The sequence below is a fragment of the Vulpes lagopus genome, chromosome 10 (genome assembly GCF_018345385.1).
Source record: "Vulpes lagopus strain Blue_001 chromosome 10, ASM1834538v1, whole genome shotgun sequence".
Classification (NCBI taxonomy): domain Eukaryota; kingdom Metazoa; phylum Chordata; class Mammalia; order Carnivora; family Canidae; genus Vulpes; species Vulpes lagopus.
Genome location: NC_054833.1, coordinates 15,721,995 through 15,749,390, shown reverse-complemented (window position 1 = coordinate 15,749,390; position 27,396 = coordinate 15,721,995). Strand labels below are relative to the sequence as shown.

The window sequence follows — 27,396 nt, the reverse complement described above, 5'->3', positions numbered from 1 at the left end:
GGTCTTTCAGAGCCCATCCTCGGGTGCCCTTGTCTCCTAACCGTGGCCTCCACCCTCAAGCGTGGCGCAGATCGCGATGCTTCTTGCAAGGCCAGACTCAAATCCTAGGCTGCAGGGAGGTTTCCGGCGAGCCAGACTTCCTAGCTCGACAGCCCGGTCGGAGCTGACTCCACGGGACTCAGGGGGCGGAGCGCGAGTCCCCGCCCCAGATCCGGCCCCGCCTCCGAGACGCATGCGCGCACCGCGACTCCGCCCCAAACCCCGCCCCACGGGCCTCGCGTACCCGGGGCGCATGCGCGCACCACGACTCCTCCCCCCCAAGCCCCGCCCCATGTGCCTCGCGCACCGGGACGCATGCGCGCGCCTCAAACTCCGCCCCTCGTGCCCCGCCCCTTGCGCCTCGCCTACCCGGGACTTTTGCGCCCGCCGCGACCCCGCCCCTCGAGCCCCGCCCCATGCGCCTCGCCTCTCTGGGACGCATGCGCGTCCGCTGCGACTCCGCCCCGCGAGCCCCGCCCCATGCGCCTCGCTTCCCCGGGACGCATGCGCGCGCCGCCACTGTGCCCCGCGAGCCCGCCCCTTGCGCCTCTCCTCTTTGGGACGCATGCGCGCGCCGCGACTCCGCCCCCCCCAGCCCCACCCCATGCGCCTCGCCTACCCGAGACGCATGCGCGCGCCTCAAACTCCGCCCCCTCGTGCCCCGCCCATGCGCCTCGCTTCCCCGGGACGCATGCGCGCGCCGCGACTCCTCCCCTCAAGCCCCGCCCCATGCGCCTCGCCTCCCCGGGACGCATGCGCGCGCCGCGACTCCGCCCCTGGAGCCCGGCTGCCTGCTCGCCCCGCCCCACGTTCCGCGCTGCCCTCGGGACGCAGAGCGTGCGGCGGCGTTTCCGGCGGGACCGGCGCTCGCGCCTCACGTCTGCGCGCCCTCGCCGCCCGGTGCAGGCCGACGCACAGCGGTTCGGTACTTGGTGGTTTATGTTATCTTGTGCCTCGTAGACCTTTGGGGGTTAGATAAGGGGCTTTGCTGTCGCCCAGTGCTCGTCCCCCGGGTCCGGCAGGGCCTTTAGGCTGCGTCATGGTCGCCCTTCTAGTCGCGCATGTTTTGCTTTCCTTAAAATAGGCCGCGAATCTTGCAGGATCCCTGAGCTCCTGAGACAGGTGCTTTGCAGATGCAGCGTGGTGGCGATGGTTTCCTGGGGATTTACTGCTCCGGCTCGGTGCTGCTTGGAATTCCTGGCCGGCACAGTTCCAAGCGCCCCTTGCCCGGCAGTGAAAAACTTTAGTGTGAATTGCTTTCAAGCTGAGCCTCACTGGCCACCAAATGCATTTCTTTAAGATAAAGCAGGAGTCATTCCCCACTTCGCCACGAGCCAAGTGTCCCACGTTGTGACCGGGGCTTCCCTGCATTTTAGCCCCTCACCGGCCTCCGCCTAACAAGAAGTGTGATTTGGATTCGAAAGCTTTGCAGATGTTGAGTATTGCAGTAATTCGGTGCTTTGGGGAAGGGCGGGAAAAGGGGGCAATTGAAGTAGGTGAATTCAGGGCACAGGAGAGACTTAGTTTCTGATTCAGTAGTAAGTTGGTTCGCTGGTGAAAAGGTGAACGCCTTACCTGGGCGGGGCCGGTCAGTGCTTTTTGTGGAGTCTCCTGTAGGCCTGTGTTGTTAGAACGAAGGTTATTACCAGAACGGTTGGTGTCTGCTCAGCTTTTATATGTGCTAAGCACTCTTTTTTTTTTTTTTTTAAAGATTTTATTTATTTATTTGATAGAGCACAAGCAGGGGGAGGAGGAGAAGCAGACTCTCCAGTAAGCAGGGAGACCGAGGCAGGGCTGGATCCATGACTTGGGCCAAAGGCAGACGCTTCACTGATCGAGCCCCCCCCCCCCCAACTTCGTGCCCCAGCACTTTTACTTATGACTCAAACGTTTACGTTTGATGCCCACAGGAGCCCTAGGAAGTTTGTACCATACTTATCCTCACGGTACAACGAAGGAAGCTGGGGCCAAGAGAGGTTGGGAGCTAGCCCGTTACTTCTTAGCTACTACAGGGTGGAGCTGGAACTTCTACCCGCTTCCTTCTGGGTGCTAGAGAGCCGTGCTCGTAACCACCTCTGATCCAGCCCCTCCTCGGCAGGTGCAGGCCTGGCGTACTCTGCTCTCTGGTCAGAGTGAAGGAGAACGATGCAGAAGGACTCTGGCCCACTGTAAGTACAGTGAATGGGAGTGGAAATAGCCAGGAACGTCTCAAAACCAGAGCTTTCCTTATCTGAAGAGGGCCCTACGAGTAGACTGCTGGGCAGCATAGGGTATGGGAGGGTGGACGTGTAGGCCAGGGACCTGGGTTTGAATCCCTAACCTCTGGCATGCCTAGGGGGCAAGTCACCTCACCTCTGGGATCTATCTTCATTTGTGCAGTGATAGGGCTGTTCTGGAATGATGATGCTTCAGTCCCATTCTGTCATTGTTTTTTTTTTTGTTTTTTTTTTAGACCTGGTTGGCACTGATTTCTTACTTGTTCATTTTCAGAGTGCCTATACATTGGATTGGCTTTGGCTATGCGGCGCTGGTTGCTTCTGGTGGGATCATTGGCTATGCGAAAGCAGGTACGGTGTGTAGCTACTTAACCTCTAAAGATTTTCACATTGTTGCTGGTAAAGAGAGAGTCCTCAGGGTCCCCAGAGTGCAGTCTTTTTTGAGTCAAGTTTGCCTTAAGCTCCGTAGCTTGAGTGCAGGCTTCTCGTGCGTCCCTTAAGCTCCTCCTGCACTTGCTTTTCGGTTATCTGGTGGACCGGAGTCAGGCTTCTTGTCTGCTGACTTGGTCTTGGCTTCTTTATCTAAAGCTGCTGGGCAGGGTCGTAGTAGGTGGTTGTTATCATTGACCACCACACATCAGCCTTGACCCCAGAGTGTCATCCCTGCCCTTGAAGTAGGAAAAACCTTTTTTTGAAGTCTCCTCGTTAGACTTAAGTCTCTCAGTAAATGTGCTGTTTCTACCTCCTTTCTAGCCTGTATCCCTACCCCAACACACAGACACACACCAGATTCCCATTCTCCAAAAAAGATTTTATTTATTTATGACTTTTTTTTTTTTTTTTTAACTCATTGGCCCTATTTCCCTCTCCTTTCGCAATTTGCTGAGGTCCTGCCTATGGACAAGTCCAGCTCTTGGCATGTTAGGCCAGGTTAGGAGCCCTTTTCTCCCTAGATGGAAGCATCTGTCTATTAAGGAGGAATATTTATGATATTACACTACTTTCTTTGTAAAATAGCAAGCTCCCCAAAACATTTTCATGTTTGGGAGCTCTTTGGTTATGAGCAATGTTGAGATTAATTCTCTTTCCTAATTTACTCTGTAGGGAAAGGAAATTTGGTGAATTCTGTTAATGAAATGAGTGTCTGACATTATAACACAGGACTCTGTTTGCTTCCTCACAGGTAGTGTCCCATCACTGGCTGCTGGGCTGTTTTTTGGTAGTTTAGCAGGCCTGGGTGCTTATCAGCTGTCTCAAGATCCGAGGAACATTTGGGTTTTCCTAGGTATGTCAGTGTCACTGTCTCCCTGGTATAATTATGTATCCAGGATACTCTAACAAAGGCTCTGGTTTGGTGGAACGTGGCAGGTTCTTTGCAAGAAGACAGTTTTACTACTTCTGTTCAGTGCTAGGGAAGTTTTAGAATTGGGGGTAGGGGAAGTTGTGCTGGTTTCTGTTTATTTTCTGTGTGCAAAATGTGGAAAGGTTTTCATGCTTCATAAATTTAGATTTAGCCAATGATATTAATAATAAACTTGGACAAGGCCAAGTATATGTCTCTTAATCATTATGACTGCCCATTGAAGACTGTATGCTTGAACATTACCAGAGGATCACGTGTCATTGTTAGGTTTGCATCAATATTGCATTTTTCACATTTGAAAATCATTTATTAGCTCTTTAGCGCTAATCTGAATGTGTGGCATAGGCCTTGCCTTCAAGGAGCCTTTGCCTTGACTGACGTGAAACATGAGTCTTGTGGGGCTGCCGGAGTCCCCTGTGAGCAGCACAGATGGGGAGGAGCACCAGGAAGGGAAGATTACTTCTTATCAGGGTGGCTTTGGGTGCATTTTTATTGAGCTCCACCCACGTTTCAGACATTGCACTGGGAATATGGGCCTCACTGTCTTCGCAAACCCACAGAGCCAGAACTCCTATAGTTTTGGCCTTTATAAGTGTGGTGGGGAGAACAAGCATGTTAACAGTGGTTTGCAGGAGTTGGCACGGGTTGAGAAGGGAGAGGTCAGCAATGGCTGATGGGATGTGCTGGGGAAGGAAGAGGTGCCCAGCCCTCAGCTCTGCCTCCCAGCTCCTGCACTCAAGCTCCTGAATGACTTTCAGACTTGTTTTTTCTCATTTCTGACTGCACTATGAGCAAATGACCTCACTGCCTACTTGAAGAACACAGTCATTACATGGCACAGTATGCCATCAATGTCCATGCCTTCTGCTGTGCTTTTTCTCTCCTCTCCAAGGCCTGTCCCTCCATCCAGGCTTTGAATCTCTCCTCCTCCACCTTCTGGAGTGTTATCACTGGTGAAGATGCCATCTCTTACTTGGAATCCGCCCTGTTGATGGGTCCCTCCTCATGTTCACATGTGTCCTCTCACCCGTCAAAGAGAACAGGACCTCTCGTGACCCTACTTCCTTCTCCAGTTGCCACCCTTCTTCCTCTGTAGAAACTTCTCTAAAATAGTCCGTTAATTTGTTTTTATTTCCTTTCATCTCACTTTCTCGACTTGTCCATTCTGTTTTTGTCTCCTTTGTCCATGAAAATAGCTTTCCCTGATTGTGCCAGTGACCTGGGTTTTTCAGAATCCAGTGTATATTAAGATTTGGAGTGAGCAAACGTGCAAGTGAGGGAAAGAACAGAGGGAGAGGGAAGAGAGTATCTCAAGGAGACTCCCTGCTGAGCATGGAGCATGACATGGGGCTTGATCCCAGGATCCGGAGATCATGATCTGAACCAAAATCAAGAGTTGGGTGGTGCTCAACCAGCTGAGCTACCCAGGCGCCCCTGCAGTGTACATCTTTTAATCCTCATTTGAGTTGGCCTGTTACCTTTCTCAGCGTAGTATACCAATCCATTTTCCACCCTATTTTCCTTTTTTTTTTTTTCTTTTTTGTTGACCCATCTTCCTTTTTGGCCATTAAATGTTGAAGTTCTTAAGACCTGGCTCATTTTTTTTTGTTTGTTTAAGATTACTTACTTGAGAGCAAACGAGCACGCCTGTCTGCTTATGTGAGCGGGGGGTGGGGGGGGGTGGGGGGGGGAGAGAGAATCCCAAGTAGATTCCTGCTGAGTGTGAATTGTGAGGTGGGGCTCAATCTCACAACCCTGAAATCATGATCTGAGCCACAATCAAGAATGGATGCTTAACCAGCTGAGCCACCCAAGCTTCACCTGGCTCTCTTTATCTTCATACCCTCTTGCTGGGCTCATTGCAGCCCAGGCCTTAAATTACAATTGAAACAGGTAATAGATTCACAGATGGATCTCTCCTCCAGGCTTTACTCTTATATATACAGTTGTGTGCTTGACATCTTTTATCTGTTGTGTCAAGGCATCTGCCCAAACCTGACTTCTGCCCTCACATACATTGGTCTTCAGGGTTCTCCATCCATTTGGGTCTTGCTCTCTCCTCTTCCATCTTCATATTTCATTCATCAGTGAGTTCTATTGGTACTACCTCCAGCACATATCCTAAATTGTCCCCTGCTCTGTCTGCATGGCCACCATCCTCATCCCATTTATCTTGGTATTTTGCCTGCATTCCTGAGGAAGTTTATTAATAGGTATCCCTACATGCTCTAGTTTCCCTGCAGTTTGTTCTTCATGCAACAGCTAGAATTTTGTTTTTACAGTTCATGTGTCCCTCTGCCTGATATCTTATAATGGCTTCTCATTGCTCTGAGGATGAGGACCACTGTCCATGCTCTGAGGTTTGGCCCCTCTTCTGCACTAGCTGTGTTTTAGCCTTCAGTTTCCTCTCACCACAAGGCCCCATGTGTATTATTCTCTCCATTTGGAATGTGCTTTCTTACCCCTTTAGTTCATTCACTCCTACTTTTCAGATCTTGGCTTGATCTTCACTTCCTCGGCAAATTTCTTTCCTGACTTTCCTGAACAGGCTAGATTCCCTGCTTAGACACCTTTTATTTTTTAAAAGATTTCATTTATTTGAGAGAGCGAGTGAGCATGCATGTGATCTCAGGCAGAGAGAGAGGGAGAAGCAGGCTCCTTGCTAAGCAGGGAACCTTAATCAGACTTGATCCCAGGACCCTGGGACCACGCCCTGAGCCGAAGGCAGGCACTTAACCCACTAAGCCACCCAGGTGCCCCTAGAGACCTTTTTTGATGATAGTTTGTCCTCCAACACCTGGTGCAATGCATGGCATATAATAGGTATTTTAACAACTGTTGAGTAGAAGAGCAGACAGCGTAAATACATCAGCAAGAAATGGGGAAAAAAAAAGACCTATGGCAAATTTGGAGAAGACTGGGATGCCTGGGTGGCTCAGCGATTGAGCGTCTGCCTTCAGCCCAGGGTGTAATCCTGGGGTCCCAGGATTGAGTCCCGCATTGAGCTCCCTGCAGGGAGCCTGCTTCTCCCTCTGCCTGTGTCTCTGCCTCTCTCTCTCTCTCTGTGCATCTCTCATGAATAATAAATAAAATCTTAAAAAAAAAAAAAAATGGGGGAAGCCTCTGGCTGAAGAGTGGTGAAAGGTGAGGCCGAGAAGGCCGCTTGGTCCGGACGCTGAGGGCCTTACGTTCCAGTGTTTGTCTTAGCCTGGTGGCGCTGCCCCGGCACGGGGAAGGAGATGGTGTGAGATGGGGTCTGGCCCTTGAACGGGGGTAGGGCTGGTTCTCCTGCATACAACACGAAATGATCTTTGATTCTTCTTATCTTTCACATCAGCTACCTCTGGAACCCTGGCTGGCATTATGGGAATGAGGTTCTACCACTCTGGAAAATTTATGCCTGCGGGCTTAATCGCGGGTGCCAGGTATTTTCTGTTTTCTTGCTGTTCTTCACTGGGGAGTTTAGTTTAAGGTCCCAAATAGTTCATATGTTCAGGAATTTACTTGTTCTGGCGTACCTGACGCTAGGCATCATTGAAATCATTTAATTCACACACAGAATTAAATGCAGAAATAGTAGTTGACTTAATGCCAAAATGAAGTAAGTGTATTCATGACTCTGTTCTCACATTTGTGGTCTGGTCCATCCTGGCTCCGGCCTACAGTGGAAGGAGCTTCATGCAAAGCCACGACTCTGGCTCTTTCTGTGACTTTCAGCATGAGGTCCATATTTCCTAGCTGTGTGGGCATCTTTCATTGAAAATTTTGCTAAAAGGGAATTTTGATTAAATCTTGCTATCTAAGTTTGGTTATAAAACTTGAACCAGATTGTTTAAAAAATATATATATATAAAGTATAATGAAGTTACTCTGAGGACAGATTTTTTAAACATCTGGAAAAAGATTGCTTATCTGACTTTGATCATAGTTATGATGCTGTCAAGCATTGTGCTTTATGGTCACCGTAGACAATGGTCAAAAGTGGTGAATTGGAGGCTGGAAATCTACCATTATGTGGCTCTGTGACCCTGGAGGGACCTTGGTCTTCCCATCCTTCAGTTTGCTCATTTCTTTGAATTATCGGCTGTTAGATTAGGAACTTCGACTCACATGTACAATTTTAAGGCAAGTGGAGTGTGAGACTGCCCCTCGGCACGTAATTTCTTTGGTACTTCCAGGAATGGAGGTTCACCTGTGCCTGCTGTGCCTTGGCATCTCCTCACCGTGTAGTTGTGGAGGACCTACAGTTTTAGGTTCTTGAAAAAAAAGTCAAGTGCCTGTTCTGTCCTTTACCTGATGTTTTTTGTTTATGTTTCTTTTGAACAGTTTGCTGATGGTCGCCAAACTTGGAATTAGTGTGTTGAATAGACCCCATCAGTAGTAGCTATGTCCCAGCTTGGACTCATGAAGAATTTTAAAACTTCTACTATTTTTAGTGTTAAGAGAAACAAGTATTCTGACATTTTACTTAAAACAAAAAAATAACATTGAACTTCCAGGAGAAGAAATCAGTCATTATCATTACAACCTTAAAGAGGTGGGTGGTATGTAACCTGAGAGCTTCTTCTTATACTCTCATAAAGTTTGATTCTTATACATGATGTTATCTCTTCTTTCTGTATCTATAGGTAAAGCCTCAAGGGGTAAAATGTTAGGTATCAACATTGAGGGCCCTGAAACCCCATGCCCTAATCAGAACAGTGAAAAAAGTCTCTTAGGAGCTTAAGGATTCTGTTCTTTGGCTCATTTTAGAGCACAGACCTACCTGGAAAGAATGTCAAATGAAATATTGAAAATAAAGTTTACTGTAAGTAACGTTTTCCATGGTGTCTTTGTGTTGCCAGAGCTGTCTAGAACATAGAATGAGATGTGAATAGTAGGAAGCTGTAGGAATGTGAAAGTGTTCTGTTAATATTTTATTTAGTAATTAACAATTTTGAATAATTTAAGGGCCAAGGAAAATTACTTATGATTTTACATTGCACTGAAGCTTGTTTTAAAAAATGATCCTTAGGATTTCTAAGACTAGGACTCTATAACCAAAAAAGGAAGAAAAAATGAAAATGTGGTTAATTAACTAGCTAATCTATAAATGTGAAACTAAAACAGCCTCTGAAACTTGAATTGCCTGGTTTGGTCTCTACACCCATTAATTGGATATTGACACGTTTTCACTTCACTTTCTTTTATTTTCAGCATTGAGCGTTATTAACTCCTCAAACTAAACTCACTTTAGCTTCCTCCTATTTAAAAAGAAAAGGGTTATTTGCTACTTACCTTCTCCCTAACTGGTATTGGTTGGATTTATAATATAATTCAAACACTTATTAATCAAGTTTATATGTTTTCCTAAATTGTTTGAAAGGAGCCCTGATTTTCTCATCCTTGTTTTATGTGACATTGTTTTGACATGCCTGCCTTGGCCTATTCTTAAACTGTAATGCCCGGAGCTCTGCACAAGTTTGGTAAGTTTGGTGTGACCAGGGTGGTGTATTCTAGACCATATATTTTTCTTAATACAGCTAGGATCAAAATTAGATTTTTGGTTAGCCTCATCACAGCAGTAACTCATTAAATGGTTTGGTCTACTGAGACTTCAGGTCTTTTTCTTGCATATGCTATTAATAATAACTACTCCCAGGTAGGAGATGGTTGGTGCTTGATGTCACATACTTGCAAATAAATGATTAAGTTAAAATGTTCCAGAGTTCCTGTAATAGTCAGTAATTACCTTTTATCATGTAGTTGTACCAAATTCATGGTTTAAATTAAAAGGACAAATCCATTTACAAATAGGTCATTGGCATGTGCTATGACTTCATGCTCTGGTGAATCAGATTATTATGAACTTCTTAAACATTAGTATCATATAGTCTGAAAGGAAAAGGAAAATGGACAAAGAAAAGTAGGCAGAACATTGTATTATCTTTTTGATATTTTAAAAGCTAATTTTTATGGAAACCTGTTTAGGAGAAAAACAACTGGTTATAGTTAGTGTTACAAAGGCCGGAACACCACAGGTGGCCTGGGTGTTCTTCAGCACAGAGAAGAGTGGTCTGTGCATTATTTATGTTCACAGAGCTCACCTCCGTCTTTTTTGTTTCTTTTTTAAGATTTTATTTATTTATTCATGAGAGACATAGAGAGGGGGGAGGTAGACGTAAGCAGAGGGAGAAGCATGGAGCCCAGTGTGGAACTCAGTCCCGAGACTCCAGGATCACGACCTGAGCCAAAGCAGACGCTCAACTGCTCACCCACCCAGGCATCCCTGACTTCTGTCTTTATGCTTTTTTTTCCCCAAACCCTGCTGTGTGAGGGCCAGGTAGAAGTGAACGTTAGTTTTTTTTTTTTTTTTTTTTTAATTTTTTTTTTTTAATTTTATGATAGGCACACAGTGAGAGAGAGAGAGAGGCAGAGACATAGGCAGAGGGAGAAGCAGGCTCCATGCACCGGGAGCCCGACGTGGGATTCGATCCCGGGTCTCCAGGATCGCGCCCTGGGCCAAAGGCAGGCGCTAAACCGCTGCACCACCCAGGGATCCCCTAGTTTTGACTTCTTGTTCCTCAGGTGTTTGAATCATCTGAACTATAAGAGCAGAGGCACTAGAAAAGATTAAACAAAAAAGCAATAGTCATTCTATTTTAATTCATCAGATGCATTTTAGGTTTTCAGCCTTTCTGTGATCATCTTGATAAATAGCTACTGAAAGTATTATGGTTAAATGTTAAATGTATTTAATAATCCTTGATGGGGCACCTGAATGGCTCAGTTGGTTAAGCGTCTGCTCAATCATGATCTCGTGGTGATCTCAGGGTTGTGAGAACAGCCCCACCACACCCAGCTCTGTGCTGGGCGTGGAGCCTGCTTGAGATTCTCTCTCTGCCCCTCCCCACTGCTTGGTCTCCCAAAAAAAAAAAAAAAAAAAATCCTTATCAGTGTTTTCTGTCTTCTCCCTCCCTCCCTCCAATCCCAGCCACATGTGCATGTATGCAGGTGACATGTGACCATCAAAGCTGCTACCCATCCAGGCTTCCATGAATATGGTTTGTCAGCCAAGTGTTGGCCCTCGTTTTACATCTGTCATCTGTGCCAAATGCACTAATTTTGGCCATCTTCAGTTCTAGGGGAGGGGCCTTAGCATCAGACTCTGAATAACGGTACCCTAAAGGTGGGGGAAATTTATTTATTTGATCCTAGCAATCAGCTCTGAGAGTTTTAAGGCCGCCCACACACTTGGGTGGGTGGGATGGTCTTCAATGCCAGAAGCCTCGGTAATCCCCTTGCCAAGTCTCTCTGCCCCTTCTTTGCAGTTTCCCCAGTACTTAATGTCCTAAGATTGTGCTAGGTTCTGGAAGGAAAAGAACAAGCTGTGGCTTGCCTCCCTGGAGTCTAGTGGAGAAGACTGAAATCTCAACTACCAGCCTCAATTTAGAAACAAATGCTTAGAGGCAGATAGACATGGGGTGGGGAGCACGGAAAAGGGAGTAGTCAACTGAGTCCATTCCTAAGGAGTTTAGGAATGCTTCACAGAAGAGATGGTAGTTGAGGCAAGCCTTGAAGAATGAGGAATTCGTAAACAAGGATTAACAAATGTTGCAGGTTGCAGGAAGTGCCTCAGGTATGACACTGTGTGGCACAGTTCGGTAAATATAAGTCATTTGGTATGACTAGGGTAGAGAGTGTGAGATTGGCAATAGCAGATGAGACGAGACAGAAAGGCAGAGGTCATAACTAGAAAGCCTTGTATCCTAAGCCCAGATAGTTTGGACTGAATCCATTTTTGTCTTTTTTTTTTTTTTTTTTAAGATTTTATTTATTCATGAGAGAGAGGCAGAGACATAGGCAGAGAAGTAGGCTCCCTAGGGGGAGCCTGATGCGGGACTCGATCCCAGGACCCCAGGATCACAACCTGAGCCAAAGGCAGATGCTCAACCACTGAGCCACCCAGGCGTCCCCCATTTTTGTCCTCATTTTTTTTTTTTTTGGAGTTGTTTCTTATTTATGGAAGCTCGTTATATTTGATGGTGCTAATCCTTTGTTGTATATTGTGGGGGTTTTTCCCCAGCCTATTGCTTTCCTTTTAACTTTGTTTATAGTGTCTGTACATATTTGCCAAGCCAGATCTGTTACCTTGCTTCTTAAAGTCCTTTTTCCAAAATTATAAAAATTAGACAGGTAGGTAGTTAACAAGGTTGTTCAGAATTGAGGCACGATACACTTGTGATAAAGAAGCATGTGCAAAGCAGGATATTCAGTAAAATGAAATTTCCTTCCCATCTTAGACCTTTAGTCTTACAATTTAAGAGGTAACCATTGGTACTCTATTGGTCCAGGTATTCCCTGCATATATTTTGATTTTCTGCACATATATTATCAAATAAATGTATCCGTTTTTGGTTATTGTTGACCTAAAGGCACAGGATAAATACTACATTTTGCTACACTGGACTACATTTAACAACAACCTTTTCTTATCTGGACATAGAGACCCACCAAATTCTTTTTAATGGCTTTTAATTGTGTGATATTACTGTCTAGTTCACCTTTCCGCTACTGATAGTACCTTGTTTAAAGCTTTTTGCTGTTAAAAAGAATGCTGTGTGAGGGAACATTACTATCTAAATTCTGGAGCTCTCATGTACGTGAATGTTTATGTTATATCCCTAAAAGCTGCGTCAAAGGAGATGAGCATTTAACATTTTAATTGTCCTCAGAAGAATTGCATTGCTTTATACTTTCACCAATAACGGTCATGAGATTTTGTTTCCCCACATTTGCTAATGTTGTAATTTATCATACTGTTTTTTAGAGAATGAGAGTGCGAGGGTGGGGGTGTCGGGGTGGGAGGGGCGGGTGCAGGGGGGAGAAAGAATCTTAAGCAGGCTCAGTGCAGAGCTCCACAGGGCTTGATCTCAGGACCCTGAGATCATAATCTGAGTTGAAACTGAGCATTGGAGGTTTAATCCACTGAGCCACCCAGGCGCCCCCCTTATCAGACATTTTCTTTGGCAAATTAAATTAGGACTTTGGAAACTTTCTGTAAATGGCCAGATAGTATTTTAGGCTTTGTGGGCCACACTGTCTCTGTTCTACCTATTCGGTTCTGTTGTAGAGGAAAAGGTGCCATAAATGGTACATAAATGAGCATGGCTGTTGTTTACTCTATGGACCTTAAAACTTGAATTTCATATGATTTTCACATATCATAAAAGAGTAATCTTATTTTTTTTCAACCATACTATTTTGATTGAAAACAAAAACATTGTTAGCATGCTGGCTGTCTAAAAACAGGCACAATGGACCAGAGTTAGTTCACTGACCGTAGTAGTTTGCCAACCCGATCTAAGCGAAAAATATCGAATTGTTATTTAGTAATGAGTTATTAAACATTTTTCATATATTTACTGACTAGTGATGTGTATATTTTTCTGTGAGCTGTTCTAGTTTTTGTTCATGTTTTTGTTTTTTGTTTTCTTAGTGTGTGGCTCTCTAGTAAAAGAAAAAAAAAACACTTGTTCTTTTTTTTTTTTAAAGATTTTATTTATTCATGATAGACACAGAGAGAGAGAGAGAGAGGCAGAAACGCAGGCAGAGGGAGAAGCAGGTTCCATGCAGGGAGCCCGACGTGGGACTCCATCCCGGGACTCCAGGATCACACCCTGGGCTGAAGGCGGCGCTAAACCGCTGAGCTACCAGGGATCCCCTGTTCTTATTTTCATCGAGTACTTTTATAGTTTTATTTCTTAGGCTTATATTTTTGTTGCCTTTAGAATTTATTTTTGTGTAATGTTGCAAATTAGAGCTCTTTCTGAGGCACCTGGGTGGCTCAGTGGTTGAGCGTCTGCCTTTTGCTCAGGTCATGATCCTGGGGTTCTGGGATCTAGTCCTGTATCAGACTCCCCACAGGGCAGGGAGCCTGCTTCTCCCTCTGCTTGTGTCTCTGCCTCTCTCTGTGTTTCTCATGAATAAATAGATAAAATCTTTAGAAAAAAATTAGAGCTCTTTCTGAATTAATTTTTCTAAAAAACTCATTACCTTCAATATTGTTTATTCATGTAATGTATGCTTCCTCTCATTGCTTTGAAATGCCACCTTTACCATGTACTGAATTTCCATATTTGGGACACATTCTAAGTTTTCTTTTTTTTTTTTTTTTTTTATTTATTTACGATAGTCACAGAGACAGAGAGAGAGAGAGGCAGAGACACAGGCAGAGGGAGAAGCAGGCTCCATGCACCGGGAGCCTGATGTGGGATTCGATCCCGGGTCTCCAGGATCGCGCCCTGGGCCAAAGGCAGGCGCCAAACCGCTGCGCCACCCAGGGATCCCCACATTCTAAGTTTTCTAGTCTGTTCCATAGATTTGTTTTTCTGTCTCAGTGCCAAATTGTATTAATCACTGTAGATTTACATATATTTTGATATTTGGTAGTGTAAGTCTGGTCATTATTACTCTTAAGATGTACTTTTTAGATAAATCTGAATTAGCTTTATAATTTTTTTAAATTTACTTGGGATTTTTGTTACGATTGCACTGAATTACAGGTAAATTTTGCAGGAATTGAAAGCTTTAAAATATTTACTCTTCAACCCAAGAATGTTGTATGTCCCTTCATTTAATTCCGTTTTTTGGTTGAAGCATACTTAGTAAACAATATCCTATTAGTTTCAGATGTATATCAGTGATGATACTTTTATATTTGTTCGTAGATACTTAGGTTGCTTCCATATTTTAGCTATAATATAATGGTGCATATGTAGGGGTGCATATATCTATTTAGATTGGTGTTTTTGTTTAAGTACCCAGAAATGTAATTGCAGGATTGTATGATAGTTCCATTTTTAGCTTTCGTTTTCTTTTTCCTCCCTCCTCCCTCCCTCCTTCCCTTCCTTCCCCCTAGATCATTTATTTCCATTTGATCTTTATTATTTTATTATTTCCCTCCTTCTACTAACTTTGGGCTTTTTTTTCTGGTGGTTCTTTTACTAGTTCCTTTAGGTATGAAGTTAGGTTATTTATTTGAAATTTTTCTTGTTTTTTGCTTATTGCTATAAACCTGTCTCTTAAAAGTGCTTTTACTGTGTCCTGTAGATTTTGGAAACTCTTGTTTCCATTTTCATTTGTCTTAAGGTGATTTTTTATTTTTCTCTCTCTCTTTTCTTTTTTTTTTTTTTTTTTTTGGCCCATTGGTTTCTTCTTAGTCTCATAATGCTTAGTCTCCATGTGTTGTGGGTTTTGTTTTTTGGGTTTTGTTTTTTTGTTTCTTTTTTTCTTAGTTTTACTTTTATTGTACAATTACAAAAAAAATTTTGTACAATTACAAAAAGTTTTACTTTTGTACAATTACAAAAGTAATTCCTAGCTTCATACTGTTGTGCTTGGAAGAGATGCTTGATATGATATAAGTGTTCTTAAATTTATTGAGACTGTTTGTAGCCTAAAGTGATCCTGGAGAATGTTCAGTGTGCACTTGAAAAGAATGTGTACTTTGCAGTTTGGAGATGAAATGTTCTGTGTAAATCTAATTAAGTCTATCTGGTTTGATCTTTTAAGGACAGTATTTCCTCGTTGACTTTTTTTGTTGATAATCTGTCCATTAATGTAAGTGGAATATTAAAGTTTCCTATTATTACAGTATTACTGTCAATTTCCCTCTTTATGTCTGCTCATAGTTGTTTTATATATTTAAGTACTCCTGGTTAGGTATGTTCTATTTTTTTCTTGGATTGACCTTTTTATCATTATGTAACATTGGTGCTGTCTTTTGTTGCAGTCATTGTTTAAAAGTTTTGTCTGATGAGTATTGCTACTATAGCTTTTTGGTTCCATTTGCATGGAATATCTTTTCCATCTCTTCACTTTCAGTCTATATTTGTCTTTATATCTGAAGTCAGTCTCTTGTAGATAGCATATAGATGGGTCTTGTTTTTTTAATCCATTCCACCACCCTGTGTGTTTTGATTGGAGCATTTAGGCCTATTAAAGTAATTATTGATACATAATCATTACCATTTTGTACATTGTTTTCTGGTTGTTAGTTTTTTTAATGTCTTAATGTTTTAGAGCTTATTCATTTATTTCTTTGTATTTCTATTAAGATTATTATAGGATATTTTGTACTTTTTGTTATAATGAATGGGAACATTTTCATATGTATTTTTAAATTAGGTAGCAATCTGAACAAAATGAATTGACACTAATTCAAGTGCTTTTTGACTCGAGCAGATTATGTGCCTTAGGTTTTTATTAGCTGCCATTTATTTAGTCTGGTGGCTTTATGTTCATGTTAGAAATAATAATATATTTGCTGTTACTGACAAGATCAACATTATTCTAGAGACACCAGACAAAGCAATAAAACATGAGAGATAAATAAGGTATAAATACTGGAAAGAAAGAAATTAAACATTTTAAACAGTTAATATATTTGTCTGTTTAGAAAATCTAAGACAAGCAACTAAGAACATATTGAACTGAGAAAGTTCTAGAAAGCAGCAAGAAAGAAGAAACTAAAACCCAGTAGTTTTCTATTCATACTTAATTCTCTACCATATCTTGCCAATACCCAAGTCTAAACCTTACCATGTTTTAATCTTATAGTAGGACTCCTCATTTTCATGGTTTGGCTCAACAGTTTTTTCTCTACCTAGCAGGCAGAGGCATATTTCAAGTATATTTAGACTCCTAGACTTAAAACCATTCAGTTGTCTCTCAACATTTAGGTTTCTTCTTTCAACTCCTTAACTTCCTATTTTCTTAATAACATACCTATCATAATTTGCTAATATACAAACTTATGCGTGTTTCTTTAATGTCTGTCTACCTCCAGAATTTATGTTCTTTGAGGTCAGGGAAAATGACCCTTTTGTTACTACCATATATATGACATTTAGTACATAATAGGTACTTAGTAAATACTTGCTCAATATATAGATTTGTCAAATCTACTTTTTAAAAAATACACTTTTTAGGACCGTTTTGAGAAGATACTACTGAGTTCCCATATACCTACACCCCACATTCCCTATTATTGATAGCATATTTGTTAGAACTAATGAGTCAGTATTGGTACATTAATTAAAGTCCATATTTTATCCAGATTTTCTGAGTTTCTAAACTGATACTGTTTTTCTATTCCAGGATCTTACCTAGGATCCCAGATTACATTTAGTTGTCATATCTCCTATGTTTCTCTTGGCTATGACTATTTCTTAGATTTGCCTTGTTTTTGATGACTAGTAATTTGGGGGGAGTTTTGTCAAATGTTCTTTAAAACCAAGTGTTTTGTAGAATTTTCTTGTGTTAGAATTTGTCTAGTGTTTTCCTTATGGTCAGACTGGAGTTATAAAATTTTAGAAGGAGGGCCACAGAGGTAAAGTGCCGTTTTCATGACGTAATATTAAAGTCACATATATGAACATGGTATTTTTTTTTTTTTTTAATTTATGATAGTCACACAGAGAGAGAGAGAGGCAGAGACATAGGCAGAGGGAGAAGCAGGCTCCATGCACCAGGAGCCTGAGGTGGGATTCGATCCCGGGTCTCCAAGGATGGCGCCCTGGGCCAAAGGCAGGCACTAAACCGCTGCGCCACACAGGGATCCCTATATGAACATGGTATTATTGATTTTGACCTTGATCATCTGACTTGAGGTATTCACGCAGATGTGTTATTCCTTTTTCTCCCTTCCTATACTCTACTCTTTGAAAGGAAGTCGCTGTGTACAGTTTGTACTTAGGTTTGAGGAGTTGTACTTTTCCTCCTTGAGGGTGGAATATCTACATAAATTTGGGAATTCTGCATGGGAGATTTGACTTTTTTCCCCTACTTAATTCACTTATTTATATCAGTATAGACTCAGGGATATGCATTTCTCATTTTGGGTTATAATACAATATTTTATTAATTTTTTTTCTCAAAGTGTTGCACTTTGAGCCATTAGGAACTCTTTCATTTGGCTCCTTTCTTTCACCTAGCCCATCGATGTGGGCTTCTGCTAATTGGCTTTTTGGCTTTTGTTTATAATGTTATTTTCTAGCACTAAAAGATCTCTTGTATCATATTGTATATTTCATGCTCAGTACTAGAATCTGTCATTTCTCCAGAAAGCCCTGGTTCCTTTTACTGGATATTGGTATTAGAATCAAGATCTGGATGCTAGATACTTGTTGCTACTGGGGTGAGATCTTTTATTTGATTATAATTTTCTTTGCCCTCTTTTTATATTTAGTTTGTTATTTTCTAATTTCTTAGGCTAAATGCTCAAATTCAGCCTATTTTCTGTGCTCCTACTTGTTGTGTTTTTGTTTTGGTTTTTCCAGAAATAGATCAAGTGTATGCTTTTTTTTTCCATGAGCTCTCTTTTGGCTGAATTTTACAGGTTTTAATACAGAGGTATATTGTCCATTTCTAAAGAGTGTTTTTTTTTTTTTTAATTTTTCCTTTTGGAAACACTGTTCAGAACAATATTTTTGAATTTATAAGTGGATAGATCATGTTCTGAGCCAAAATGAAGAGTCTGACATTTAATTAACTGATCCACCCAGGTGCCCCAACCAAGTGGGATTTATTCCAGGTATACAAAGCTAGTTCAGCATTCAAAAATCAATTAATGTAATCCCATCCCATCCACAAGGTACAGAAAAAAAGTTATATAATCAATGATTGTAGCAATAGATGCAGGAAAAGCATGTGACAAAATCCAATACCCATTCCTGCAAACAAGGAATAGAGAGGGACTTTCTCAATCTGATAAAGAACATCTTCAAAACATCTACAGCTAACATCATACTTAATGGGGAGGAACTAGATGTTTTCCAACTAATATCAGGAACAAGGCAGGAATGTTCACTCTTACCACATCTATTCAAGATTTTACTGGAAGCCCTACAGTATAATAAGAAAAGGAAATAAAAGATAAATTGGAAAAGAAGAAATAAAATTTTTTGTTTGTAGATGGTAGTAATTGTTGAAAAATCTCAAGGAATCAACAAAGAAACTTCTGGACTTAATAAATGATAATAACAGTTATTAGATACAAAGTTAATTTTCAAGAGTCATTTGCTTTCTTATATATGAGGAATGAACAATTGAAGTTTGAAATTAAAATACAATACCATTTACATTAGCACTAAAAAAGAAATGCTTACGTATAAATTTAACAAATATATATAGGATCTATATTAAGAAAACTACAGAACATTGACGGAAGATGTCAAAGATGCCAGTAGATAGTCCATGCACTACAAGAAAACTCCTGTCAAGATTTAAGTTCTTCCCAATTTGATCTAGACCCAGTCCAATACCAACCAAAATCCCAGAAAATTATTCTATGGGATGTTGGCAAACTGATTCTAGAGTTTATATTGGAGAGGTTAGAGACCCAAAATAGCCTACATAATATTGAAGAACAAAGTTGAAAGACTAACATTAACCTGACTTCAAAACCTCTATAAAGCTATAGTTAATCAAGGCACTGTGGTATTGGTGAAAGAATAGACACAGATCAATGGGAAAGAATAGAAAGCCCAGAAATGGACACCTAGAAATACAGTCAACTGATCTTTGAGAAACTAGCAAAGACAGTTTGGTGGAGAAAGGATAGTTGTTTTTTCTTGTTTTGTTTTTTTTTTTTTTTTTTTTTTCAAGAAATGGTGCTGGAACAATTGGACCTAAACATGCAAAATAAGGAAAGAAAAATCTAGACACAGACCTAACATCTTTTACAAAAATGAACCTGAAATGGATCCAGAGGTTAAATGTAAAATGCAAAAGTGTAAAACTTCCAAAGATAACAAGAGAAATCAGGTGAACTTGGGTTCAGTGATGATTTCTTAGATATACCACCAGAATTATAAAGAGAGAAAAAATTGACAAGTTTTACTTCATTAAAATTAAAAACTTGTGCAGTGAGAAAGACACTGTTAAGAGAATAAAAAGACAAGAAACTGGAAGGAAATATCTGTAAAAGATGTATCTGATAAGGGTCTGTTATCCAAAATAAATGATACAAAATATACAAATAAACTCAACAGTAAGAAAATGAGTAATCCAGTTTTTAAACTTATTTATTTATTTATTTATTTTAATTTGTGATAGTCACACACAGAGAGAGAGAGGCAGAGACATAGGCAGAGGGAGAAGCAGGCTCCAAGCACCGGGAGCCCGACGTGGGATTCGATCCCGGGTCTCCAGGATCCCGGGTCTCCAGGATCGCGCCCTGGGTCAAAGGCAGGCGCCAAACCGCTGCGCCACCCAGGGATCCCAGTAATCCAGTTTTTAAATGGGCAGAAGATCTGAACAGTACCCCATAAAAGGAGATATATAGATGGAAAATAAGCATATGAATAGATGGTCTGCATCATATGTCCTCAGGGAACTGCAAATTAAGATGAGATACTGCTATACACTTACTAGAATGCCCAAAATCTTTTTTTTATTTTATTTTATTTTTAATTTTTTTTTTTAATTTTTATTTATTTATGATAGTCACACAGAGAGAGAGAGAGGCAGAGACACAGGCAGAGGGAGAAGCAGGCTCCATGCACCGGGAGCCCGACGTGGGATTCGATCCCGGGTCTCCAGGATCGCGCTCTGGGCCAAAGGCAGGCGCCAAACCGCTGCGCCACCCAGGGATCCCAGAATGCCCAAAATCTAAACCACTGACAATACCAAATGGTGGTGAAGAATGTGGAGCAGCAGAAATTCTCATTCACTGCTGGTGGGAGTGCGAAGTGGTACAGCCACCTTAGAAGAGAGCCTAGTGTTTTCTTCTAAAACTAAATATACTGCTACCAGACAATCCAGGAATTATGCTGCTTGGAACTTACCCAAATGAGGTGTAAACTGATGTCCACACAAAAATATGCAACGAATGTTTGTAGCAGCGTTATTCATAACCACCCAGACTTGACAATACTTTTCAGTAGGTGAATGGATAGACTGGTGCATATATACAATGAAATACTAGTTAGCAATAAACAAACATGAGCCATGGAACTATGAAAAGACACGGAAGAAACTGAAATGCATCTTGCTAAGTGAAAAGCCAGTATATGATTCCAACTATGTGACATTCTGGACGGGAGTACTGTGGAGATATTTAAAAATTGGTGGTTGCCAGAGGTTTGAGGAGTGGGAGAGAAGGATGAATGGTGGATTTTTAGGGCAATGTAATCTCTAGGATACTGTTAATGGTGGATACATGCCATTATATATCTGTCAAAACCCATAGAATATACAACACAAAGCATGAACCCTAATGTAAACTGTGGACTGAAGTTGTACTGATACCGGCTCATCACTTACAGCACATGTCCCAATTAGTGCAAGATGTTAGTAATCAGGAAAATTCGGGATGGGAACTGAATGGGGTGGGGGTATATGGAAACTACTTTCCAATGAATTTTTCCACAAATCTAAAACTGCTAGAAAAACAAGCCTGTATGATAACGACAAATAGGCCTCAATAAGTATAAAGTGTAAAAGTGTCAATAAAACACATCAGTTAACCATATTTATTTTAATATCTATTGAGAAATATAAAAGCTTCCCAGCAACACAAAATAATTTTTTAGCTTTGAGACATTAAAACTGTACAAATATATATAACCATTACCATCAACATAAATTACTCTTCAGATTTTAACATTTTTCAACAAGGTGAGCTGAATCTTCTGTACAAAAATACCATATTACTATCATTTTATGATGTCTTTGTATAATGTCCACAAGTTGATACCAATTACATTAGCATTTGTTACAAAGTCATAAAATACATAAAAATAGCAGTTGTGATAACATTATTCTTTAAAAAGAATATACAGTACTAATGTTCAGTCCATAAAATGGTAGGTTTAAATAGAGTAGTCCCAAGTTCAAAATGTCTATTTTAAGTACAACTTTAGAAATTAAAGGAAAAAAATTGTACTAAGTGAAATCATTGCTATAGGAGCTGAATGCAATTGCTTTTCAGAATAAATGTCAAGGTCAATGATCAGCAGCAAGAGTTTGCTTTGGGGAACAAGTGGCACACACCATTTTTGTGTATAGTAGGAACATGGAAAGAAAGTATTTTGAAAGTCTGATGAACACATCACAGTTTCAAGAACTTTCCTAATGATGTGAAGGTGAGAGAACCTTGACTTGGTTGATTTGGGAGTCTTGAAGCTGTTGGGTTTGATAGTCACCACGAATTCATGGGAGATGTGTTGATCAAAATCAAAACAAGCAGACTCCACTAAAATTGGGTGACATAATTTTGAGATCTTTATGTTAAATTTATTCCTAAGAAAAATATGCTGCTCACGATGGAATTACTATCACTTCCATAATTTCAAAGTAGAAAAAAAGATAAATGAACATCTTTTGTTATTGCCAAACTCGTAGGGTAGAGCCTTAGCCAAATAAGAACCATAACTGACAGCCCACAGAGTTCTACCTCATTGCTATAAAAAGACACATCTCTGAGGCCAATTGACGAAATATTAATTTAGGCAAATAACATGAAAACTAAAACACTCTAAACACTTTCTGAAGGCCTTTTTAAAAAAGATTCTTATCATACTTAGTAACTATTAATTTGTAGATCAAATACTTGATACTTTGGCAAATAGTTTATTCAATACTTTGTAAAGTCCTACCCATATATCAGCACTGTGGGCAACTGATGCTAAGAAAATGCATTTCATTTCTAGGAAAGAAAGAAAATAGATGGTTTTTGCTTTTCCAAGTACCCACTACATTTTTCTTCTAGAACTCATTGGAAATAGACATCTGTAGACATTTCTCAGGAACAGGGGACTTGCATGGACTCTATGGAGCAATGCTGTGGGGCTTCACATCAGACTCCTATTGGTGGCTGCCAGACTCCTACCGGTGGCCGCCGTACTTGGCCACCCAGTCTGTCCTCCCATGCACTGAGGGAACTGGCTGTGCACGGTTCACAATATTGAGATTCTTGGCCGTAGGATTGTAAGTAGGTCCTGAAAACTGCCCCCGACTGGGTTTTGTGTTCCAGGTATATTCTGGAAGAAATGAGAATTGGAAGTTAGAATTTTATGTATTTGATTATCAAATTTAAAGCAATTTATCTTTTTATTTTTTTTTATGATTCTATTTATTTATTCATGAGAGACACACAGAAGAGAGAGAGAGAGAGAGGCAGAGACACAGGCAGAGGGAGAAGCAGGCTCCATGCAGGGAGCCCGATGTGAGACTCAATCCTGGGACTCCAGGATCATGCCCTGGGCTGAAGGTGGCACTACACCACTGAGCCACCTGGGCTTCCCTATCTTTTTATTTTATGGGGAAGTTTAGAGTTTAAAAGATTTGTTCAGTGGTCTCTAAGTTTTTTCTTTTTTTTAAATACTAAAACTAAAAATTCTAACAGTGTTATGTTGATACAGAATTCTCAGTAGCTTTAAGAGCCAATATTTCTGGTTTACAGTTCTGATACTGCTGCTATTTCTTTATTGGGTTCCCTCAAGTGCTTTAACACATTTAGGTAGGCAACATCAGCTACGATGACAAAAATTTCTTGGTTCACGTTCAACAGGCAATACCCCCAGTGTTGAGGACTTTGTAAAATCACAGCGTGGTTATATCTGAATAATATTCAAGCATAATACCCATTACAGAAAATTTATTTGTAATTGTGAATCCTACCAATTTCTGGCTTCAGGGAGCCACACGGAGGGCGTCCCATAATAGATATCTTTTAAACATGAAAGTGGGGTTTTAAAGGCAAGAAACTGCATTTTTTTTAAATTGGGAAAATAATGGGTGATAACAGAATTCCTTTAAAAGGTGAGTCATTCCTAAGATCCCAAACCTTTCATCATAAGGTTTGGGTTTTTTTTTTTTTTCATATATTTGGCTGATCAGATATTTGTGAAATTTTATTTTGTTAAACATTTGTTATCTGAACAATTTACAAGCTAAAATTGGTTAAACATCTCAAATGACAAAGCAGTAAATCATTTTATAGAACTTCAGTCTTTCCTCCAATCCTTCCCTCACCTGCTCCTCACTGCACATTTACAGCTGATGATCATAGCTATTCTATCTGAAGAGGATGTCTGGCCTTTCCATTTGGGATTTAAGTATCTTTTCACACTGTGGTGGTCATCACTCTTGGATTAAACTCTTGTCAATTTTGAAATGAGTCTAACCATTTTGTACACCTAACACTATACCATGTTTATTTGGGTGGTTTCCCTGTTTTTGTGTTTTAATACTTTCTCTGTAAAGCTCGGAGTGCAGGGGAAGTCAAGGGAGCAGTGTGGGCCAGTGAGCAGCTGACTTCGGCTTAACAGGAACTTAGCATTGAGTGAGGAACTGCCCTGGTGATAATCACCCTGTCCTTATCTTCCACTCTTCCCAGGTTTAAAATTCTCCAGGTTAAAGCCAATAAAAAGCTACCTAACACAGCAGGGACAAAGTGTTTAGAAGAGCCAGTTAACCCTTAAGTGTTAAGGAAGAACTGGTAACCAAGTTTTCCAGGGACAGCTCTTTAGTTCTAACCCATGGGAGTGTAGACAAGCACCATCTGTTAAATTTGTGAACCCACACCTGATGTCTGCAGGCCAAAATGGTACTGTGTGTGGAGGAGAGAGCATGTGAGTGGGTGGGAGTTGAGGGAGAGGGCAGAGGCCATAAGCCCAGGTGATTCAGAGAACCCCCTCAGGTAACAACAGAGGGGGGCTCCTGGGGTGCACAATGAGGGATCTGGGGAGTAATGAGATCTTCTCTCCAGGTCATGAGATAGCTACGTCAAGTCCTGAATGCATCTGAGGGAAACCACATCCAGGCAAATATTTTTTAAACCTTTGAAGAGGAAATCATTTTGCCAAGGAGGGTGTAGTGTTGACATTTAGGATTCTTTTTTGAGAAATAATACTTTTAGAATCCAAGCACCCTTGGTGAAGAACTTAGTAACCAATAAAGGAGCTGAGATCTCGTGGCAGGGCAAGAACTACTTTTGTGTCTTAGCCAGACCTATACCTCCTGAGAGTGGAGGGTCAGTCGTCTAAGGTTTGCTGTGCATTTATTTTAAGAACCACATGTGTCCAAAGGGCATTTGACTTCTTGTAGAAAATGTTTGCTCTAAGGAAAGATGTTTGCTCATAGTTAATTTAATCACTGCCACTACTATGTGACTTTCAGCAAGAAATAAAAACTTTGTAAAATACAGATCATAATAATAGTACCTTCGGTAGAAGAGCTAATATAGTGTGCTTAGAACAGGGCCCTCCCTGTCCTTGTAAAGGGTGGCTATCTGGGAGAGAAGTCCCTCTTCAAAGTCCTTGTTACCATCAGAGCACAGGGAGGAAGAGTTGATAGGAAGTCCTGGGATGAGAAATTACATGGGGAAGCTGGAAGAAATCAATTTGATTTTTCTTCTCAAAACATGAGAGTAAGGACAAGGAGGAGCAGAGAGGGAGGCAGGCTGAGAGAAGGGGAAATAAGTTGAGTAAATTCGGTAATGACCTGGTTTTATTTTCTTGTGGGAACTGCCACACAAGTGGGAGCACTGGAAGACACATCTCTTACAGAACAGTGTTTTCCTAAGGATTTGCATTGACCACTTGAGAATGATTAATATTTACTTCTTTTTTTACCTTTCCTCCTATCACCATCTGTAGGAAAATCTGATGAGCAGAGTAAATGAAAAGATGAAAAGTCATGAGAAACATTTACTTAAAAAAATGTAAACAGGACTATGCATGCTTATCTGATGGAATACTTGATAAGTAAAGGCCTTCAGTATCTTACAAAAATAGTTTAAAAAATACCCACTTTCACTTGAAGGAGCAGGTACTCCGATAACAAAATAATTTGAAACATGATTTTCTGCTTTTATTTTTAAAATTGCTACCACAACATGGCTGGTGACTCACCATAGGGCTGGCTTAAAATACCTGAGGCTTTAAAAAAAAAAAAAATCATTGTTGTACATCAAATGTTCACTTATGTATTTTGTTTCAGCAGATATAATGTGATTCTTTTCACAAGTAAGGTCACTGAGTACTACCTGCCATTTCTGTGTAAGGAATTGTAAATTATAGAAGCCCAGTGCTTTCTACAGTCTTAGCTCCAACAGTGTGAACTTGAAAGACTGGCATCTCTAATGAGAAGTTTTCAGATTAAGATCCTGGCGAGGACCCGCTGCAGGATTACTTTTAGAGCCGACTTTAAAATTACACTCCCACTTTGTATCTTACCAGACTTCTGATGATCTGCGTTAGCCTTTACGTTAGTGCTTTCGTGAGGACCTCTATCTTAGATTAGAATAATTTCGAGAACATTCATGGACAGATCTAGTCAAGCTCAATACAAAATCATGACCCTGATTTTCAAGAGCACACCCCTGAATGTGGCTATCATGCCAGGCTACTGCAGAGCGAGCAACCTCGTGGGTCCTCCCTGGAGGGTGGAGGAAAAACCCTTCACCATCTACTACTGTTGCAGAGCCAGGGCCAGGGTGTGGCACTCCTGCCACCATTCAGCTCTGTACAACGGAACTGCAGAGGAACCGCCCGTGAAATGGTACGGGAACAGCATTTAACATTTATTAAATTTTCACTTGTGCTAGGTACTGGGTGGGAAGCTCTGAAGAAGGCCTCTTCTTTACATCTCGTTAGGAAGCAAGCCCGTTCTCTGGAATTACACAGACTGAGTTGCTCTCCCAGCCCCACCATTATTAGCTGTGTGACCCTAGATAAACTACCAGTGTCAGTTTTCTCATCTATAGAAGGTCTGCCTCCTTCGGTCTCGTGAGGATTAAATGGAATAATCTGAGTGCTTGGCAGAGAAGAACCACTTAATTAGAGGTAGCTCTTAGACCCTCAAACCACATCTTCAGAAGAAGAAAGGACATTTTGCCAAAACCAGAACTGTGTTAATAAGGCAAGACTAATTTAAAAGTCTTCGCTTGGGAAAAAAGTGATTGTACAGACCTAGAAAGAGCTCCATTCTGATGAGAAATCTCAAAAACTATAAAGTTGTTCTTACCTGAGCTTGTTGCACCAAGAGGTGCTAAGTGTATCCTCTGGCCAGCTGACCCCACTTCTTTTTTGAGAAAGGAAGGAATATATCCTGACTGATTGTAAGTAGCATAACTTCCAAGATTTCCTGTGATGTATCATAAAGTTTCAGAGTCAGAAGGTGAATATTTTAAAGCACCTGAGAATAACTTGAATACCACAGCCCTGCTAATTCTAAATTGTTTTTTGTGTATCGGCTCTATTTCAAGGACTACACTGTGGCTTTACAGATAATCCTATTCAGTCCACATAACAACCCTTTTAGATGCCTATTTTATCCACACCTTGTGGCTCTTAGAACTTGCCCAGTGAGTGGCCCAGCCAGAATGTGAACCCAAGGCTACATTTGCCCTGAACATACCAGGTTTTTGTTATGTCTCCACGCTTTACCTGAGAATATTTTGTGCCAGGAAGCCCCCATCCCTGCCACGCTTTTCGTGCTTTAATTTTGTAAGATCACTATTGTAACTACACCTGTTCTCATAGGGTTGCTTTACAGATTGAATGAGATGTATGCAAAGCACTCAGCATAGAATCTGGTGTCCCAGTAAGTGTTGGCTCTCATCATCCTCCTCCTCACTCTTAGTGAATGATCAACCTGGAGGCAGCAGGGGGATGGGCTGAAGGGGGAAAACCTCAAGGCAGAAGACAGGAGGTCACTGCTAGGAGGTTACCACAGGAGGTGGTCATAGAGACAATGGAGAAGAGAACTGAGTGGGTGTATAAGGTAGGA

General features: G+C 41.1%; 2 protein-coding genes across 2 annotated transcripts in view; one reads left to right on the top strand and one right to left on the bottom strand.

Moving 5' to 3' along the window:
- The first annotated feature begins 828 nt into the window (after positions 1 to 828).
- On the top strand, positions 829 to 8,433 carry LOC121501006 (transmembrane protein 14C). Its single transcript, XM_041773114.1, has 6 exons — positions 829 to 964; positions 2,138 to 2,207; positions 2,530 to 2,606; positions 3,439 to 3,540; positions 6,956 to 7,043; positions 7,945 to 8,433. The coding sequence occupies exons 2-6, from the start codon at positions 2,185 to 2,187 to the stop codon at positions 7,997 to 7,999; spliced, it is 345 nt and encodes a 114-aa protein (XP_041629048.1). The 5' UTR covers positions 829 to 964; positions 2,138 to 2,184; the 3' UTR covers positions 8,000 to 8,433.
- A 12,601-nt stretch (positions 8,434 to 21,034) lies between these two features.
- MAK (male germ cell associated kinase) overlaps positions 21,035 to 27,396 on the bottom strand; it is a 52,905-nt gene continuing 46,543 nt past the window's right edge. Inside the window, exons 14-15 of the mRNA XM_041769842.1 lie at positions 26,632 to 26,751; positions 21,035 to 22,643 (exon numbers count right to left, since the gene is read on the bottom strand). Of these exons, the coding sequence (XP_041625776.1) occupies positions 22,489 to 22,643; positions 26,632 to 26,751 (275 nt within the window). The 3' untranslated portion in view covers positions 21,035 to 22,488. The remainder of the gene's footprint in view (positions 22,644 to 26,631; positions 26,752 to 27,396) is intronic.

Excerpts from the sequence above, each read along its gene's own strand:
- LOC121501006 (XM_041773114.1), top strand. The coding sequence starts at position 2,185 with ATGCAGAAGGACTCTGGCCCACT. Across the intron at positions 2,607-3,438 it reads CATTGGCTATGCGAAAGCAG|GTAGTGTCCCATCACTGGCT; the intron begins GTACGGTGTGTA and ends GCTTCCTCACAG. Across the intron at positions 7,044-7,944 it reads GGCTTAATCGCGGGTGCCAG|TTTGCTGATGGTCGCCAAAC; the intron begins GTATTTTCTGTT and ends TCTTTTGAACAG.